General features: G+C 41.0%; 1 protein-coding gene across 1 annotated transcript in view; it reads right to left on the reverse strand.

Annotated features, from left to right (window-relative positions):
* The window catches only part of YAP1 (Yes associated protein 1), a 127,239-nt gene extending 108,843 nt beyond the window's left edge, over positions 1–18,396 (reverse strand). The window contains exon 1 of the mRNA XM_019528535.1: positions 18,122–18,396. Coding sequence (XP_019384080.1) covers positions 18,122–18,396 — 275 coding nt within the window. The remainder of the gene's footprint in view (positions 1–18,121) is intronic.
* Positions 18,397–19,112: the final 716 nt, after the last annotated feature.

Genomic DNA, 19,112 nt, shown 5'->3' on the forward strand with positions numbered 1-19,112 from the left:
CCGTGGTCCAGTCATGGGTGGATCCCACCAGGTCTCCGTTATCCCAATGACATCATATTTGTGCACTGAAGTGCTCAGTGCAAAGAATTACACTTCAGGTAGTTAAAAGTTGCTATCATATCCCCCTACCCCTTCAATCTTTTCTGCAGACTTAGCCCAGTTCCCTCAACCTTTCCTCAGAAGTCATATGCCCCAGCACCCAAACCATTTTTGTTGTCCTCCACTGGACAATCTCCCACTTGTCCACTTCCTTTCTGTAGTGAGGGGCGCAAAACTGAACACAGTGCTCCAAATGCGGCCTCACCAATGCAGAACAGAAGGGAAGAATCACTTCTCTCAATCTGCTGGCAATGCTCCTACTCATGCAGCCCAGTATGCCCTTAGCCTTCTTAGCAACAAGGGCACGCTGTTGACTCATGTCCCTCTGATTGTCCAGTGTAACACCCAGGTCCTTTTTTGTAGAGCTGCTGCCCAGCCAGTGAGCCCCCAGCCTGCACAGGATTGTTCCATCCTTAGTTCAGAACTCTGTACTTGTCCTTGTTAAACCTCATGAGATTTCTTTTGGTCCAATCTTCCAATTTGTCTACGTCACTCTGAATATTAGCCCTATCCTCCATCTTATCTACTATACCCCGCAGCTTTGTGTCGTCCACAGATTTGCTTAGAGAGTGCACCAATCCATCTTCCTGATGGTTAACGGAGGTATTGGACAAAACCAGCCCCAGGACCCATCCCTAGGGCACTCCACTTGATACCAGCTGCTATCTAGACATTGAGCCATTGACTACTACCTGTTGAACCTGATGATCCAGCCAGCTTTCTATCCACCTCACAGTCCATTCATCCAACACATACTTCCTCAGCTGCTTGCAAGAATGCTGTGGAAAACTGTATTTAAAGCCTTGCTAAAGTCAAGACAAGGGTCTTTGGACAGAAGTGATATTTTTTATCAGACCAACTAAATAGTTGGAAAAATTGCCTTTTGCAAGCTTTCAAGCACCAAACATGCTTCATAAGGAGACTCTGTTCCTGTTTGTGTGCTTTTCTTGGTAGAACAGAAGCCAAAATGCAGGCCTGTGAAAATTCGAATGTGTGGCAGTAAGGTTAAAAATTAGAATGGGAGACAATAGGTGTGAAAAGGTAGTTGGGGGTGGAGGGGAAGGGGGAGAAGGTGATAAAATATAGCTGGTAAAATGTAGAGAGGTTACATGGGGTTATCAGATGACAGTAAGGTTATAATGTGCCATAAATCCAATGTCCATATTTGGTCCATGATTTTTTGCATCTAGTAGATTTATGAAGTGAAGTCCGTAGGCCCTACGAAAGACGTTTTGTAAATTTCCTTTGAGGATCAGAATGGAGAGCAGTTGTCTTGTGAGAAAAGTGCACCCACAGGTAATTGGGGTATGTTTGTCTTCAATGGGATTTTGGTGTGTGTTGATTCTGGTATGCAGTTGTTATGTGGTTTCTCCTACATATTTTCCATGAGGGCATTAAGTGCACTGGATGAGATATATCTCCATCTCCAGAAATGTAATGTAAGATCCAGGAATGCTGGTGGTTCCATTGTGGGGTGCAGTTATAGTGGGAGTAGTAGAGATGTGTTGACAGGTTTTACATTTTATGTCCTGGCATGGTCTGGATCCATTTGGTGTGCTTTATAGGAAGTTTGCTTCTGGTGATGAGGTTGGTGAGCTTCAGTGCTTGTTTAAAGGCTAGGATGAGTGGTTCTAGAAAGATCTCTTTAAGAGCTCAATCTTCTTCCAGTATGGGTTGTGTTGGAGGATTTTCCAAATAGGTTCCAGGGAGGAATGATGTCATAACTAATGGTATGATTCATGGGGAATTTTGTTGTGTACTGCAATTCTTCACATGGTATCCGGGTGGCTCTTTCAAAAGTACTCTCTCTCTCTCTAGAATGTCCTTGTGAGATTTGTAAGGTGACAATAGCAGGTATTCTCCTCAGTGCAAATTCGGTGGTATTGGAGGGCTTGGCTGTATATTACAGCTTTCTTGCTGTGTTTAGGGTGATTGCTGGCTCTGTGTAGATACGCATGTTGGTCCATGGGTTTCTTGTACATGGTGGTTTGAATTTTACCATTGTGGATATTAATCATAGTGTTTAAAAAGGAAATGCTGGTGCTGGAGTTTTCAAGAGATAGTCTGATGGGTGCTAGTTATCGAATTTGTGATGGAAATCAATCAAAGATTGCAGGTTTTCAGTCCAAGGATGAAGATGTCATCTACGCATTTTAAGCATAGCATGGGTTTTACGGAGCAGTTCTTGAGGAATTCTTCTTCCAGGTTGCCCATCAAAAGGTTGACATACTGTGGGGCCATTTTGGTGCCCACAGCTGTACCCATGGTCTGGAGGAAGTGTTGGTTATTGAAAGTTAGGTTGTGGTGTGCGAGGATGAAGTGTATAAATTCAGTTATCACTTTAGATCTATACTCTGAGTTGTAATCTTGCTCTTGTAGATATGTAAGGCAGACTTGGATGCCATACTAGTGTGGAATGTTGGTATATAAGCTGGTAACATCCATGGTGGCTAGGAGGGTATTGCTGGGAAGATGGTCTATGTTTTTAAGTTTTCATAAAAAGTCTGTTGCGTCTCGGACAAAACTCTCTTTGGTGACCAAAGGTGCATGCTGTGAGTGTGCAAATCTGGGAAGTGGCCGGGGGGGGGTTGGGAAAATGTGTCCCATCCCCCCCACCCTATGTTGCCTATGGTAAGGGACCCCTACCCTGCCCCACGCACTGGGGGTGCTGGGGCCTGATGGCAGCAGGTTGGGAGTGAGGGGCACCACCAGGGCTGGGAACGTGGGAGGCTATTGGGAGTGAGGGGCACTGGTGGGGACAAGGAGCTGCGGGCTGGAAGTGAGGGGCACCAGCAGGGCTGGGGGATATGGCTTGGAAGTCAGGGACACCACTGTATCAGGGCTGCTCTGCACCACAGAGCAGCAGGGGGGAGCAGCTGCAGCTGGACCCAGGTCCTGGTGAGCGAGAGGGGCAGGAGGAGCTCTGATTTTCTATGAAAAAAACCAAAAATCAAATGCCAAAATATATACATATTTAGACTTTATTTTATTATAAATGATTGAGGCACTGGTAGGCTTCCAAATTGCTTTAAAATTTTAAATACTGTCATTGTAAATATATATATATGTAAAAATTGTAAATATACATGTGAAAACACAGATTTGGGGGGTTTTAATCATAGCATTTTGGATTTTTAAATGGAGAAAAAACAGGATCCCTCAGCCACACCCCAGTTCATGTTACCATATCTGAATTAGGGTTTCTAACTAGAAATAAGAACAATTCAAAGAGCTATAAAATAGAAGAGAGATTACCAGGGCAGCCAACAGACAGAAAAACTGCAAAAGAAAGGATAGCTTAATTAATGAAACCAAGACCATTAAAAAGTAAAGTGTCATTATCATCTGTGGGGTGAAGAAAGATTAGCAGGAAGCAGGGAGATTACAATGAGCCATGAAATTAACTAACCGACTGCCAGCACTGCCTGAATGGAAATGCCGCTGCCCCTCCTAGGCAATTGTTTTAAAGTATGGGTACAGCAGAAAGCAAGAAGGGAAGGAAGGGTGCAGCTGCACCACTGCGTCCATCACTCTTCCAGCCTGGTCCATATATATTTGTAATACACCACACTGTAATATATTACATTTTATTTTTAAATGAATGGTCTTTCTTACAAAATTATTTGTTTTTACAATACCCAGAAGCACATATGTAATCTTCTTTTTTTTTTTTTTGTCCAAGTACTTTCAGACATGACCTAGAACTTTTTCAGGCAGGTACTATGAAGACCTCCAAAAAATCTAGATGCCTATAAACAACTTCAAAAGAATGTTCCTATTCAAGTATGAAAGCAACTGACAGGTCTTAAAAGTGTGCATGCCAAAGCACATAAGGAATAGTGCATCTATTGGAAGATGCTGCACACAAGCTCATTTAACAGATTTGAACAGACGTTACATTCTGGAAGTGATGGAATAGGTTAAGATCAATAGGTATAAGCATTACTTTTCACTAGTCCTTCCTCCTCAGCTATCCTCATTGGTCCCATTTCTCAACTCTGCTTCATTGTTACATGAATGGTCATGTCAACAGGCTTTCTGCTTAGTTCTGTGCCTTTATGTTACTTCATTCACTTTATCTACTGTAACATACTCTTCTAACATATTTGTACCTAGAGATTATTTTAAGCCGTGTAAAAAGGAAACGTGAAATCACAATCCACCCTCTCCAGATGAAGGCAATGTGAATAGTTCACCTTTCCAGTGCGCCTCCAAGATTCACATACTTTCTCTACCAGCTCCAGTACAAAGACAATGAAACTGCATTCCCAGCTCTTCTCAACTGCAAGTCAGAGCACAAGGAAAATAGATAGATGCCTTGCGAGCAAAGATTCAAGAAAAATACTGCTTTTCAGACTGATCTCAGTGTAAGGTACTGTTCACAAAATACATTTTAATACAATCATTTTGTTCTGCTCCTAGCAAAATGGATCAGAGCCTTTAGGTACTATTACAGCATAAACGCACTAAAAAGCATTCACACAACAGTCTATCAAATCACATACTACTTCACAAAAAAGAATTCATCATCAGTTTCTACAATTCCAGATAACCACACAATTGAACCAAGCAGTAAATAAAATGGGAAAATAAAGACAAATGGGAAAAATGAAGGAGAAACTGGATCTATTTCCCTCAAATCACAAAAATGGCTTTCAAGCTTAAAAATACAAGAAGCCACCTTCTCCCCATAACTTCATGTTAAGGATCAAGCAAAAAAAAGCTAGCAATTTGGATCATGCATCAAGTAAGCCCGTACAAAATACTGCAATAATGTTAATTTTTCTTTAAAAAAAAAAAAAAAATGTGCAAGGCCACAGGCAAATCAGTTGTGGCTCAAGAACTGAATATGAATTCTTACTTTTGTATCCTTTCTAAACCATTCTGAATGCCATCTTGTGGGGATAATACGTCGTGAATATTATTTTAACAGTTTCTATTTCAAAGGCAAATTTAATTGGCAAGAAGTCCTGCAGTTATTTACCAAATGCCAACATTTATGACACCTTTAACTATCCAATACGTAAGTTGCTAGCTTGTGCTTAGAAGCTTTAAAATCCTCCCTCCTTTACTTTAACAGAGTAAGAAATTAAAGACATTACAAAACTTCACTCAGCAGAGGGTCTGCTCCTACTCCAGTAGGGCTGCAGGGTGCAGGAATCAATTAAAGTTGACATGCAATCTCTGACTTGCTCAGCAACTCTTTATAAACAGGATTCAAATTGCAACCCTGAGCCAGAGCTACATAAATAGCTTCACTTAAGGAAAAAAAAACAACCCTCTTTAGTGTACCAAGAGAAGCCTAGAACCAAAAGCTAAAGAACTGACACCACATTCTCTTAAAAACTGACAATCACTGGTTTCTGCCGCTATTAAGTATGGCTGAAATTCAATTCACTAAGATTTCATCATTTGCAATTAGATATTTAATTCCAAAACAAATCACTACAGTCTAAGAGCTGATCAAGTAGAGCTCCTTATCAAAGCAAATTAATGAAGAAATCCGAATAGTCAAAAGATTTTTTTCCCCCAAAGTTAGCTCATTTCATTGGACCCCGATTAACAAGAATATTAGAAAAAGTTAGAACTTTCTATGGGCTCAGGTCTGTTTGGCATTTCATCCTCCTTATGCTTAGCAATTTGAAATGGTGACTAAAGTATCAGGATATTGTGAAATGCCAGACAGAATTTTCCAGTGATCAGCCATTTCTTACTCCAAGACAATATACAGACTACTGTTGATATCGTGCAAGAAACAAATCTGAAAGTTACTATCCTACCGATTAACCTCAATTGCTTGGGCACAACTTCCTATATGTATCTGTTTCTCCTTCCTTCCCTCCCGTCTCAAAACAAAACAAGAAAGCAAAACAAACACAGATCTCTTTGCTAAATTATAAAATACAAGAGATGCACATTTATTCCTGAATGCAGGACACAGGCACAGCATTAAAATTACTTTAGTCTCCTACTACTGTAAAGCTAGATGTTTGTCTGGAACACAACACAAAATTAAAAAGACCTCTCGTTAGTCTTTGAAATGAAGTCTAGATACGATGCTTCTCTTGAGAAAGTACTCCAAATTTAACACAAGAAAACAAACAAAAGTCCACATGTCTGAACTCTTTACTGAAGGCACGGAGACGTGGCATCTTTTTAAAAAGTGGGGGGGATAGGGAAATCCCCCCTTTCTTTTTACTTTGAAAGTAGAAAAGATCAGCTCTTATCTCCCCCTTGATTTTGCTGGAAAAGTTGAGGATCTCAAATGTTTCTGCACACTCTCAGCTATTAACTGAAATGGAAAGTGTGTTGAACCTTTAATGGAGATCTGTTCTCTCAACTGTTATTATTATAAACACAAGCTATACAAATGTTAACCTCTAAAGTGAAAACAAGTTCTACTGAACCAGATGCATCTTCTTTGATACTAATCATGCCATATCTCAGTAAATCTGCAGCCTCCCAGAGTCTTTACACAGATGCAAACAATTCCCCCGCACTTTCCAAACGCACAGCAGAAACAGCAGCCAACTGAGCTGCCAACAATGTTCTGCTGAAAACATTTTCACTGGCAAGGAAAGAATCTGATGCCAAAGTACAAGCACCTGAGGCAGGACTTTCATGGGCATTTTTACTATTTGTGAAAAAGATTAACCATCAAACAACAATTTGTTTTCAGACTGTTTTTAAACTCATGGGGCATTATACAGTTTACCTATAAAAGTGGCTGGTAGTTAAAAGAAAGTGAGTAAATATAAAGGAAACCCTCCACTAATAAATTGCACTTAAGTTTCTAAGGAGCAATCTAGCCAAATTTCTTCAAAGATCTGAGGGGAAGGACTGTTATATAATCAATTTAGAGAAAGCTTGAAAGAAGGCAGTTAAATTAAGTTGATAGTGCTATTATATCAGCTTATTGAAAAGTGGCGATATTTAAAAGTATTGACTGTTAAAAGATATAATTTACCCTGGGCCAAAGGTCACTATAAGGTTCCATGAGTACCCAAACTCCAGTTAAACACAGCAGTATCCTCCTCTACTCATGTGCATTTTACTGAAGAATGTCAAAATGCAGTGGAATAAGAATCTTGCAAGAGCAAACGTACATGTGTTCATACCTATGTTTCAGTCAGTAATACCCATTTCCTCTATCGAGACATTGTTTAATAATCCAGAGGGCAGAATACAAGTCATTTTGAAACTGTTTTCGGTCTCTGGTTTGCAACAACAACAAAAAAACCCTGACCACGGCACACACTTCCCCCCAACCCTCCCGCCCCACACCCAAGCCACATACCGCAGTTCCATGAGAGCGAAGGACTGTCACCTACTCTACACTGTTTAGTGCCTGGCCTCTTTGGCCTAAACAGTAAGGCTATCCTTGAGTCTCTTCAAAAACTTATTTCACGTTCTTAACCAAACTTAGTACAAGAAAGCTATTCATGTGCAATCACCATACTTTTTTTTTTTTTTTTTTTTAAACAGCATATTGTTATACACCAAGGGTCAGTCCTCTTCTGTCAACTTATAAATTGATTTTCCTTCTTGTCTTTATACACTCAGTCTGGAGTCTAAATAGTAACAAACATTTTAAAAAGAAACCCAGCATCACATTGCCTAGGCATTTAGGTCCAGCAATTCTTTTCCAAAAGCAGTTGGTAAATATGAAAACAAAGCAGAAACTTTTTTTCCTACATTCTGTACCATCAACTTCCAAACTATGCTATAAAAGTAAGACAGTGAAAACAACCTACAGATGATTTAAGCAAACAAGTAAACAACCAATGTATATTGCTACCGATAATTTTGACGAGTTTTAATAATGTCCACAAGAACAAGTTAGGAAATGTACCAGACCAGTCTTAATTTCAGGTACATTTTTCTTATTCAGAAACTCCTTCTTGCCTATAAAACTCATACTTGCTTTCAGAAAAGTGTTTTATGATGTTATAAACGTCTAATTTTACCACATAACCGGAAAAGGAAAAATGTTTACTTAACATTTTGGTTCCAAAAGTTAATTGGAAAGGGAAAGGCGTCTTTAAAGCAATAATGCTTTTTAAATAACTCCAGTGGGGCTGCAGACACTGACTCACAACAAAGCCCTCCATAAATCAAAACCCTTTGCAGATAAACAAGCAATAGTAAGTGACCGTTATTTAACTCTCGTATAAAACGGTGCAGTTGGCTATTAAACATCAGAGTAAAAATTCCATTACTAAACTTTCTACTAACATTGATGCATCTCATCAGACAACATGCCAGAATCTAGTAAAACGGTTCTGGTGTCTCAATATGACACAAAGTCTTAAGTTACTAAAGTATTAAAGTTAAAGCAAAGTCCAGGAGTGTTTCAAAGACAGAGCTTTGTTTCCTTAGCAACTCACATGGCTGACATATAGTATACTGGCAAGGGTCCTAATTCATGAGATGGCCATTAAATTATTAGTTTGATTCTACATAGTAGTTTAAAGTGACCCGAGTTATTTGTCAGAAACATAGTTCAAACTAGGTTATTTAAGACCAATGAGGGTTTTAGTTGAACTATTCTGAATCTTTTAAGTGCTGAGAAACCTGAAATAATAAATACATCTTTAAAGAAACAAGGAGGTAGGAAATCTGAAAAATTTAATCTTACATTCTTCAAACTCATGTGCCCCATGAATATTGGCAACATCACTTCTGATGCCAATTAATACCCCCAAAAAAAAGTCAAAGCACAAATCAAAACTAATTTTCAGTGAAACACTTGGGAGCAACTTTACAAAAAGTAGGCAGCAGACATCACTTTCAGAACAATCCATTCAAAATTTTCTGATGGATTAAGTTGTTAACAACAAAAACCTCTATACCATTAAGTCCCTAAATGTACTTTTTATAGAGCTAAAAGCTTTTGGAATAGTTTGATAGGAAGATGCCACATAACAACTGAACATCAGGGATCCGGGTTTTTCACTTCCCATGGGAAAGTGGATAAAAAAGCGGATTTCCCCTTTTACCTGAGAAAAACGCAGACTTTTCATTTTATTGGAGAAACATGGATTTTTCCACTTTTGCACAGAGCAATCTGCAGGCTGGCAGAGTTCCAGCCTGCAAGGGGCTGGGGGAGCAGGAGAAGGGTGGTCAGGCAGGGGGGTGCCTTGTCAAAAACTAAGCGAAATATAAAAACCTGCATTTTCCAAGGGAAGTCTTGGGTCTAACCAGGTTAAGAAACGCTGATCCAGTATCTGCTACTGTAAGTCCAGTATCATATTTTTATTTATACTTTACAAAAGGAAGACACCTGGATTTATTCAAACACCATGAATTAAACAGACCTGCACACTCTGTGCAAAGGAATCCTTTCGCTTACAGAAAAGTCATTAGAGGTAAAATTCACCAACTTAAAATATTTATTGCATATTTTAGCAGTTGGGGTTTCTTAATGTAGTGATAAGCAAAACCTATTAGTGTTCACAGCAAGAGCTGGGGGACCCACAGCTTTAAGGAGGTAAACTAAATCCAATGAAGCCACTTGGATTCTTGCCAAAATGAAGGGAAACCTGTCTAGGAGTCTTGATACATATATGTAAAAAGGAAAAGAACGTCTTCATCTTTTAACTAGCAGCTCAGTGAGATTGTTGACCCTCAGAGATGAACACAAAGGGAATTTGGATGCTGCCCTAAGAACCAAATACTAACCGTCAATAGTTAATGCTGTCCTAATTCCTACAGTTAATCTTTTACCTCAGTCCTGACCTACAGGTCCTGACTATGCCAACTTTGGGCTTCACCCCACAATTAGTTACATACATACGTATGATGCGTGGAGAAATTTACTCAGAAGCAAGACGACATTTTACTGGTGAGGAAACTCAGTTTCTCCAGTTAAGTGTTTTAACACAACAAGTGCCCCTAGTGATTTATTTTCCTTTGTAAAGCCATTACTGAAAACCAGTGCAAGTAGATAAAATAGGTGAAGATCTGCTTTGCTAGCTCCATATCAGTTTGGTAGTCATTAACTGACATGCAGAGTTTTAAAAGGTAACTACCAAAAAGTTTTAAAGTTTTGAATCTTAAAGCTATTGTTTCACTGTACTTTGGAAGAAAGATTAAGCATTTAAAAGCTGGCCTCACCAGAACTGGCATGACAAATTGGGCCCCACCATATAGTGGGGCCTGATCATACCAGGCTGGATTGTGCTGGAGTCAGTATGTGGCCCCAGCAGAGCCAGAGTGCCAGGCTGGATTATGCCAAAGCCAGCATGTGCCACAGTGGAGCCGGCGTGCCAGATCAGGCCTTGCTGCGCAGACCCAGCATTCCTGAGCCAGCGTGCAGGGCTGGACTCAGTGCATGGCCCTAGCCCCAAGCATCCCATCCAGGCCATACAGCTGGAAGCAGGCTCACTAGCTGCTGCTACTTAGCTACCAGAAAGGGCAGTTCCCTTCCTCCCCCCGTTCAAGCTGTCCTTCCAAAACAAGGTGTATACTATGTGCAAGGACATGCTGTATGTGAAAAAATATAGTACTGCAATTTATTTTAAATAGAAGTAATGCAAAATGAATACAGAATTAAGCTTAAATAAATCTGATACAGGATACCTGCACCTCATATTCTGACAAAAAAAACGTAGATTAAAGCAAAGCTATACCGCCTTTTTCCAACAAGCATAAAAGTCAGAGGCCATTTTAGATTGGCTCTACAATCTACATGGAGATAGTTTTACAGTCAGAGAACCAATAGTCTTGCTTTTACTTTTGAACGCTATTAAAAGAAAATGGTGCCAACACGGTCTTGTTGCTATTCCAAATTATGTTGTTGAAGTTAAATAGTTTAAGCTGGGCACCAGCAGGAAGAGGCACATAAGGTGCTACTTCAGTGAAATTTAGGGATGCAAACCTTAGCTACTTTAAACATCCAAGGGGCTGTCACTACCCAAAATGAGAGTAGGTGATTCCAGGCATCTTGGACTCTATGTCCTGTCTCAGGCCATTTGGGATAAGCATACTCCCAACCCCCTTGTTGGAGGAAGCACTGTAGAAAGAAATACAAAACTCATGGACCAGGGCAAGCAATAGTGATGACGATTTTAAGTCCACTGATGAAGATCCTACCTGGAGAAGAAAAACTCCTTAGTTTCAGTTCCTGGTCCAAAGCATCCCTACTCTAAGAACTGTCTTATACATTTTGAATTTAAACAATCAATGGATAAAATATATCAGCTGTAAACATAATCTGTGCTAGAAAATAAGGATTTGAACCAACATCAGGCCAGAAAGGAGCTATAAACCAGGTCCCCCTCTTCTCGGGCTATAAGCATTAGGCTATTACAATAAGGTGGGTATTACACCACATCCTCCTCCAGCAGCATTCCAAGGGAGTGAGAGCTTGTCCCCATACTAAATACAGAAAGCAGTGTCAAACTACAAATCTGTGTCACGCTGATGCCTGAATCTCACCCTACACCTGCTCTTCAGCAATGACTGGTCAAAGCATTTCCCCCATCAGTAAGATAGCTTGCTAATCCTAGTCCCAGGTGCACACATCTTCCCATTCATGTCACAGAAAATTCCTGCACCTAACTTGGTTTTCTGAATCCTACTCTCAGAGCCTGGTGTCAAGAAGTCTGGCATGGTGACACACAGTGCTGCCACACCTAAATACCTGAATGAACACAGACACCTCACCCTTGCAATGAAAATGCACAGTTCCACTTAAGCTTAGTAGGAATGATACTCACAGAAGACTTTAATGTCTAGGTCAGGGCTATGCTCTCCTTTTAACTGCAGTACGGCTCAGAATGAAATAAGGGCCTGATTCAACACCCAGTAATTGTACCAAAAATCACAATTTTCTCAGAAAATGCAAAAATCAGGCATTTTCTGCAAAAATCAGAGAGATCTGCAATAAAAAGAGAGCCCTGCAAAAGAGCGACCCATCTCCTCCTCCCTTCACTTCCCACCCCTGGCTGCTGATTGCAAGGGGGCTGCCCTCATGCAGCATCTCAGCCCTGGAGCCCAGAGCAGAGACAAACAAGCCAGCCCTGCTTTCTTTCCTCCACAGCCACATCTGCCTGACCCAGCTAGAAGTGGGCACTGCGGCGGGTGGAGGATGGGGCCAGGGGAGCAGCGCTGGGGCAGAAGGCAGCATAGCTGGGCTGTGGTGTGGGGAGTGGGGCTGAGTGGAGGGGAGCAGAGCCGAGCCAGGCCAGGGCAGCAGGATGGCAGCAACCCATCCCTGCACCCATATCGGGCCAGGGAGAAGCAGAAGGAACAGCACTGGGATGGGAGGAGCAGAGCTGGGTCAGGATGGGGGGGTAGTGTGGCTCAGATGGTGCGTAATGGGGCAGTGGCAGCCTATCCTTGTACCTGGGTGTGCCAGGGAGGACTTATTCCTCCCCCCCACCCCCATGCAGGCCAGGGCCAGGTGGGGAGCAGGGCCAAACCAGATGTAGGGGAGGCTCCCACAACCTGCCCATGAAATTGGAGCCAAAGGCAAGTGAGCCGGTGAAATTTGGCCCCAGACTTCACAATCTGAGTGCATCCTTACCCACTGAAGATTTACCATTGTCTCCTATGATAATAAGCACAAAGTCTGTTCCTATGAAGTATTTTGAATACCAGGTTCTTGTTAAAGCTATGAGCTGTTTGTATAGATGAAATACGAAAAAGAATTCCAAGAATATATATTTAACGGTGGGATTCCCCACCACCGTGACAATCACAAAGTATTGTATTTTTGTAGCCTGAAGAAAATGGAAACCAATACCTTTATTACAGGAAAATATATTTGAAATGCTGTATATGTAGTTTTATTGATAGATGGTGTTAATTTGCATATTCTTTGCCCCAAATCGTATTGTTTAGCTTTGAACTCTTTCAAATGGCAAAAAAATAGTGTGAATGGCAAAGCATCAGGGCTCTTGTATTTTCCCTTTATAAAAATCACTGAGGTAGTCACAGGGGACCTTGTCTCACGTAGTGTCATTTCTTCTGAACCCCCCGCTCTGAGCTGACTTGCAAGTTCTCTTACTGACCACTGACACTAGACTTCCATCTTTCTCCCAACTCAGTCTCAGCACAGACAGAAAGCAGGGAACACCTGCACCTTATAGATGCATAAGCTTTTGTGAGGAACAGCTCACTTCCCAGATGCCAGGCAGCTTTAGCCTTCCTCTAGATAAGGAAGTCCTCTCCACAACAGTAGCTTCCAAAACAATTTTGCAGCATTAAAGCCTGTACATTAAGTCAAAGCATTAGTCCAACCATTGAGTTAAAATATTTATAAGTCTAAAACACAGAAGTTTGTTTCTTTAAAGTTATCTGAGTGAAATGAACCAATGCATTTGTCATCATCTTGAGAAAGTGACTGAAAAGCAGTTCATCTCAGATAAGTAAGTCAGCAATTAAGATTACAAACCTAAAATTACTTTATTTCTTCTGCACTTCGCATATGTAAACTGAGTAGTAGAAATGTCAACAACTTCAAGAAGTAACTAAAATCTATTTTAAGCTGTAGCTATAATTTTAGTCTATGACAGCATACTTAATTTACAGCCAGAATAAGATTTGGCTACATGTTGTGCAGGGTTAAAAACTTGAAAAGCTCCATTAATTATGCTGCTTAATATGTGCACGTCACCTATGAATTAAGGTACTAGATCCCATGTAATGCGATTTTAGTACAGGCAACCCCCACTTAACGCAGTTTCACGTAGCACTATTTTGCTACAGAGCTCATTTAAAATGAATACCTGATTTCACTTTGTGCTGAGCCAGTTGCAAAGCAGCAGCGGTGACAAGTGATGAGTAGTAGCGAGTGGGCAGGTGGGAATGAGCACGGAGCCTGCACTGCTGCCTCAGGGCCAGGGCCAGGGCCGGCAGGGGCCCACGGCGGGACAGCAGGAGCGGGGGCCCAGGCTGGCGCACACTGCCAGACTGGCTGGTGGACAGAGGGAAGCGGCAGCAGCGAGTGGGGTGGGGGGCAGGTGTGAGTGTAGGCCCTCCACCAGTGCCCAGGGCCAGGGCTGGCAGGGGCCCAGGGTGGAGCGGCAGAAGTGCGGGGCTGACACGTGGGGCCAGAGAGGCCAACAGGCAGGCAGAGGGAGGTGGGAAGAGGCGACAATGGCAAGAAGCTGCGGCAAGAAGTGGCGGTAACTAATTATCTCCGTTTACATTAATTCCTATGGGGAAATGGGTTTCACTTATCATGGTTCTGCTAACGCTCAGTTTTTCCAGAACCAATTAAGCGCATTAAGTGGAGGTTGCCTGTATCAACTATATCAAATGAGGATTTTCCATCCCGAAAGACTAGAATCAATTCTGAGTGCCATCTTGTACAAAGAGTGAGAATTAAGGGAGTGAAATGTAGCAACGTTATTGATCACTTTTCACGTCCAAAACAGTACCTTTACCTTGCATGTTTCAAGTCACAGAGGACAGTGAAATTACAAGCCACAGTGTTGTTTGAAAGGTCTTTGGTTCCACAACAGAGAATGTTATCCATAAAATTCTCTATAGAGCCCATAAAGGTTGTATGTTCACCTAGCAATAGCCCACTTGTAAGAGCTCTGTTAGATGGATAACGTAAAGCCCCAAACACATGAACAGATACCATGAAAGCCAGGTTGGCGTCATTCAGGAAGTCATACAACACTTCACAGAAAAAATAGGAAGTTGTTGATAAACTACTCGGCAGAACAGCTTCCTACAGGAGAAACCAAGACAGCTGGGGTGAACCGCTACCTCATACTAGAAAAGACGACAGACTACTATATCTTTTTTGCAAGAATTGCATGTACTGTGTTACACAAGTTAAAGTGATATAAATATTGATTATAAAATACATGCATCACATGTCTAACATACGGATCTTCCCTTTTCCAAGTGGCTGATCCTGAACTACCATATAGTCTCTCTCACGCACATAATGATTTCGTAGATCTTTTTTCACAGTTAATTGAAATGTCAGTTTATAGCCGGATAACAGGAAGTAGTTCAAAATCAATGAAGCTGACATCTCCACACTGACCAATACTGCTATTTTTACTGTAAGTTTAAGAACTGTCTAAGTTCTTGTTACAACAGCATGAAGCTGACTAAATTCCACCTTCTGACTAACCAGATTAGACTTTTTTTTAATTATTATTACTACTATTATGATAACAATGGCTGAGTTCCGGTTACAATTTCACTGAAGTTAGCAACTTTTAACAAAGTAGGGAATTCTACTAGCTGTAACAGGAACATATTACTCTGAAGAAAAGACACATTCATAAAAACTCCTAGTTTTGAGAGTACTGTGAATATTAACTCATTAATATTGATGAAACACTAGCAAATCAAGTATTGGTCAGAAATTTAAACTTGTTGATGTATATAGATCTATCGTGCTGAACCGAGACTATTACAAATCTGTCTGGATAGAAAAAACTTGTTCACCCAGAATGCTATTTAGTGGTATTATATTAATGTGTGGTCAAACAAGACATTTGGCTGCTTCAAACTTTTTCTCACCTGCCTCTCCACTGTGATAGCTGTTGTATTTGTAGTTCCCCTGTGGAAATTTCCGTACTAGATTTAACTGGCTATAGTGCAGAGTACTGTGATAACCAGCATCATAGGGAAAAGTGATAATTGGAAAGATCTTCATAACTGGAAAACACTCACCTAATATTTTCACCTATTCTTTACAAAGGTATTTCTTGAAACGCCTGGTCTTGTCTGGTCTCTAGGAGTTTCTACTGAATGAGGAAATGGAAACAAAAAGCACCGCTGCCAATCCAGTGAAGAAGCTAAATACTTGGATGTGGAGCAAAAACCATGCAGAGGGAACCAGTTTTTTAGAAGCAAAATGTGCTCAGCAGCAAAAATCTAAATATTTACTTCATTAAAATTAAGCTCTCGCAAAACAAAAAAAGCATGTATGTGCTAAACACACATTTTATTTTTAATCATAGGAAGCAACAGTTTTAAGCAACTTCTGAAATACAGAACTGCTTTTGTTAAAAGAAATTCTTTACAAGCTCTTGGCGCTTTCCAAATGTAGGAAGCAAAGTTAATAGAAATACTTCTGAACTGCAACAAGGCTAGCAGATTCCACTTGTAGATGGTATTCTAGGCTCTATTAGGGGGAGGGGAGGGAAGTAGTTCTTCTAAGCGTGAACAGAGCCTTCAAAACTGTCCTCAGACTCTCCCAAACCACAGCATCACCCAAGGAAAGCAAAAAGAAAAAACAGCCTATTAAGCGGTTTAAGATCTCCCAAGGTCAGCATGTGACCCAGCAGGGAGAGGTTCAAAAAGTACAGCCTTTATTTTTCTTCCTAACAACCTGGTTTGTTTCCACTCTTTTCCCCTTCAAGATGCATCCTTCACAGCTAGCAGCTCTTTCAATCATTTACTTTGGATGTCTGCTTGAGAACAAACGATCTTGCTCATGCAGATGAGTTTGCCAGACTTGTGTGTACTTTCCAGTCTCAGGCTCTTTATTGTTCTTGCTGAAACCTGACTCTTTGAAATGGATACCAAGACAGACAAAAAAGAGAACTTGCAGGAAAAAAGGAAGATTTTCTGTAATAATAGCGAAATTGTAGAAAAGCTTTCCAAGATCAAATCCTTCCCTCTGCTTTCACCTAAATGAGCATAATTAAAGAATCAATTATAGGAGTGCAAGGATTTTTCGTCTACCACAACAACTGTAATGCTCCCTCTATAAAATTTAAAGTATCAATGTAAATGCAAATAATAATTAGCACTACAGATAAGAGCAATTTTTTAAAATACCATCTTTGTCATGTTCTATTTAAGCTAGTTAAAAGTGTAACGAGCATAATATACAAGTTTTGGAATGATATGAAAACTGTGTTTTGCTCTTCAAGGTCCAGTGGGTCACATTCTCAGCTGGCATAAAACTGCCTAATTCTAACAGTGAAATTAGGCAAAATACTTCATATGAACAAACTTCATGCTTCATAGGAAACAATGGTAAATCTTCAAGGGGGCTTCGATGGGCATTGAATTAGGTCCCTATTTCATTCTGAGCCATAATGCAGTTACATGGAAAGCATGTCCCTGCCACAGACATTAAGGTCTTCTGTGAATATAATTTCAGGTTTGGATATTTTATTTCAGCAAATGGGACTACAAAAAAAGTTAAGAACACTTTTTAGACTAGCAAGGTAGTAGGAATATATATATTTTTTAATGCTAGTGGTTCCATCCCTTCAAATTTGAAGTGACAAATAATATGTTACTTGAAACCTAGTGATTGAACGAGAATTGTGCGCACACTTCCAAAAAGGAGGACAGGCTTCTGCTGTTTTAGAAAACACCACAGAGCATCTCCTGATGGATGACATGTCAAAGTGCTGGCATGTGTAACCTCTTCAGCAAGAGAAAAAGTTTCATATATTAATTTCACTACTTTAAAAAGACAAAGTAGCAAAAACAAGAAACATTTTTAAGAGTTCCGACATTCACCTTTCACTCCAAAGTTAGTTTTAAGAACTACAGGCCCCATCAGGTTCATGTACCGATAAGACTTCATAGGAACCTGACACTGTACTTCCAAAAAAAGAAAGTAATCAGCAGTCACCCAGTATTCTCACTGCAATACTGCTGAAAGTTTCTTCGATACCCATTTTCAGCAATTTTCATGCTACTTTCCAAATACCGACCCAAAGAACACCTTTAAAATGACCTTGCTTTATTGTACTCCAAGTATTCATTTAAAGTTACTATATGTTACAACAGACTTAAAAATACGCCAAAAAATAACTAATCCAAGATGAGACATGCCAAGAATGAGGCATGTTTCTCACAGCTAGGCATAACTTTCAGGGTTCAACATCTACACCCCCAGTTCGAGTCAGATAAAGAGTTATACTACTGAAAATCACGATCCATAGTTTTTAAATCTATTTTATATATTACGTGAACGCTACTGAAGGAACACAAATTCTTATGTACACAAAGGTTCTTAAACATGGAAAGGGAGCTTTGCTAAAAAACATAACCTTGTTTTTTATAACTCTATTTTACTTACTTCAGAAAGTATCTCTGGCCAGATGGTGTCTTAGCCATTTCCCAACCTGGTGGCAGAGGAACATCATCGGGGATCTCAAATGAGGACTGACGGAGATGTTGAGACGATGAGGCAGGTCCAGGACCAGTCACTACTCCAGAGGGGGTAAGGGTCCCCGGAGAGACAGCTCCCAGCTGCAGCGAAGCTGGAGACGAATGAGCTCGGACATGCTGAGGAGTCAAGGCTCCCGCTGTACCTGCATCAGTGCTGGCCTGTGGGGAGTAAACAGTTCCCATTAAGATACTTCACAGAAACACACCTACTTCGACTTTACTGAATTGTCTGCGAGAGACTCAGGTATATTAAGTTGTTTTCAAACTTCTGACTTGTTTCAACACTGTCAGTGCTCAAAGCAAGTTAAACAAAGTCAAAGCAAGCTTTAAGCTGTTGCCAGGACATAGGGAATATAAATTATCAACCTTTTTTGTCCACTTTTTTTTGGTGGTGTTGTTGTTGCTGTAAACTTTGAACGCACAAACAAAAAGCCTTACAGTTTTCTGAGCAGGATCCCATCTCCCCCGCTGTCATGCCTGATGCACCACTGCCCTGAGCGTTGCATCATGGTTCCCAACAGAGCGTAAACGACCATTTTGATTCGGTAGCATTTGACACGCATCTTGCAAGGAGCAAAACCAAAAAAATAAAAAGTGAGCCGTGGCCCTGGCTCCTTATAGGTGTCACGGGGCTGAAATCCCCATCCACTTGAAATCTAGTCCCCACCTTGCCACAAAGGGACCAGGAAGGCTACCGCTGCCAGCGTGGGCAGAAAAATCAAAACCTCCAAAACTTGTGGTGCGTGTGCGCAAGCAGGAAGACCCCGGCTACCCCGGCGCAGGCGGGGCGCCCTCTTCCCCTGGAGGCGGCACGGGCAACCCCTGGCACAGCTGCGACATGGCACCGGGCCACGTCCCAGCCTGGCCCCGCTCGCAGGGCGCCTCCTCCCCCGCGCTGC

This window comes from Crocodylus porosus, unplaced genomic scaffold (assembly GCF_001723895.1).
Source record: "Crocodylus porosus isolate Cpor-Errol unplaced genomic scaffold, CroPor_comp1, whole genome shotgun sequence".
In the NCBI taxonomy this organism is placed as follows: Eukaryota; Metazoa; Chordata; order Crocodylia; family Crocodylidae; genus Crocodylus; species Crocodylus porosus.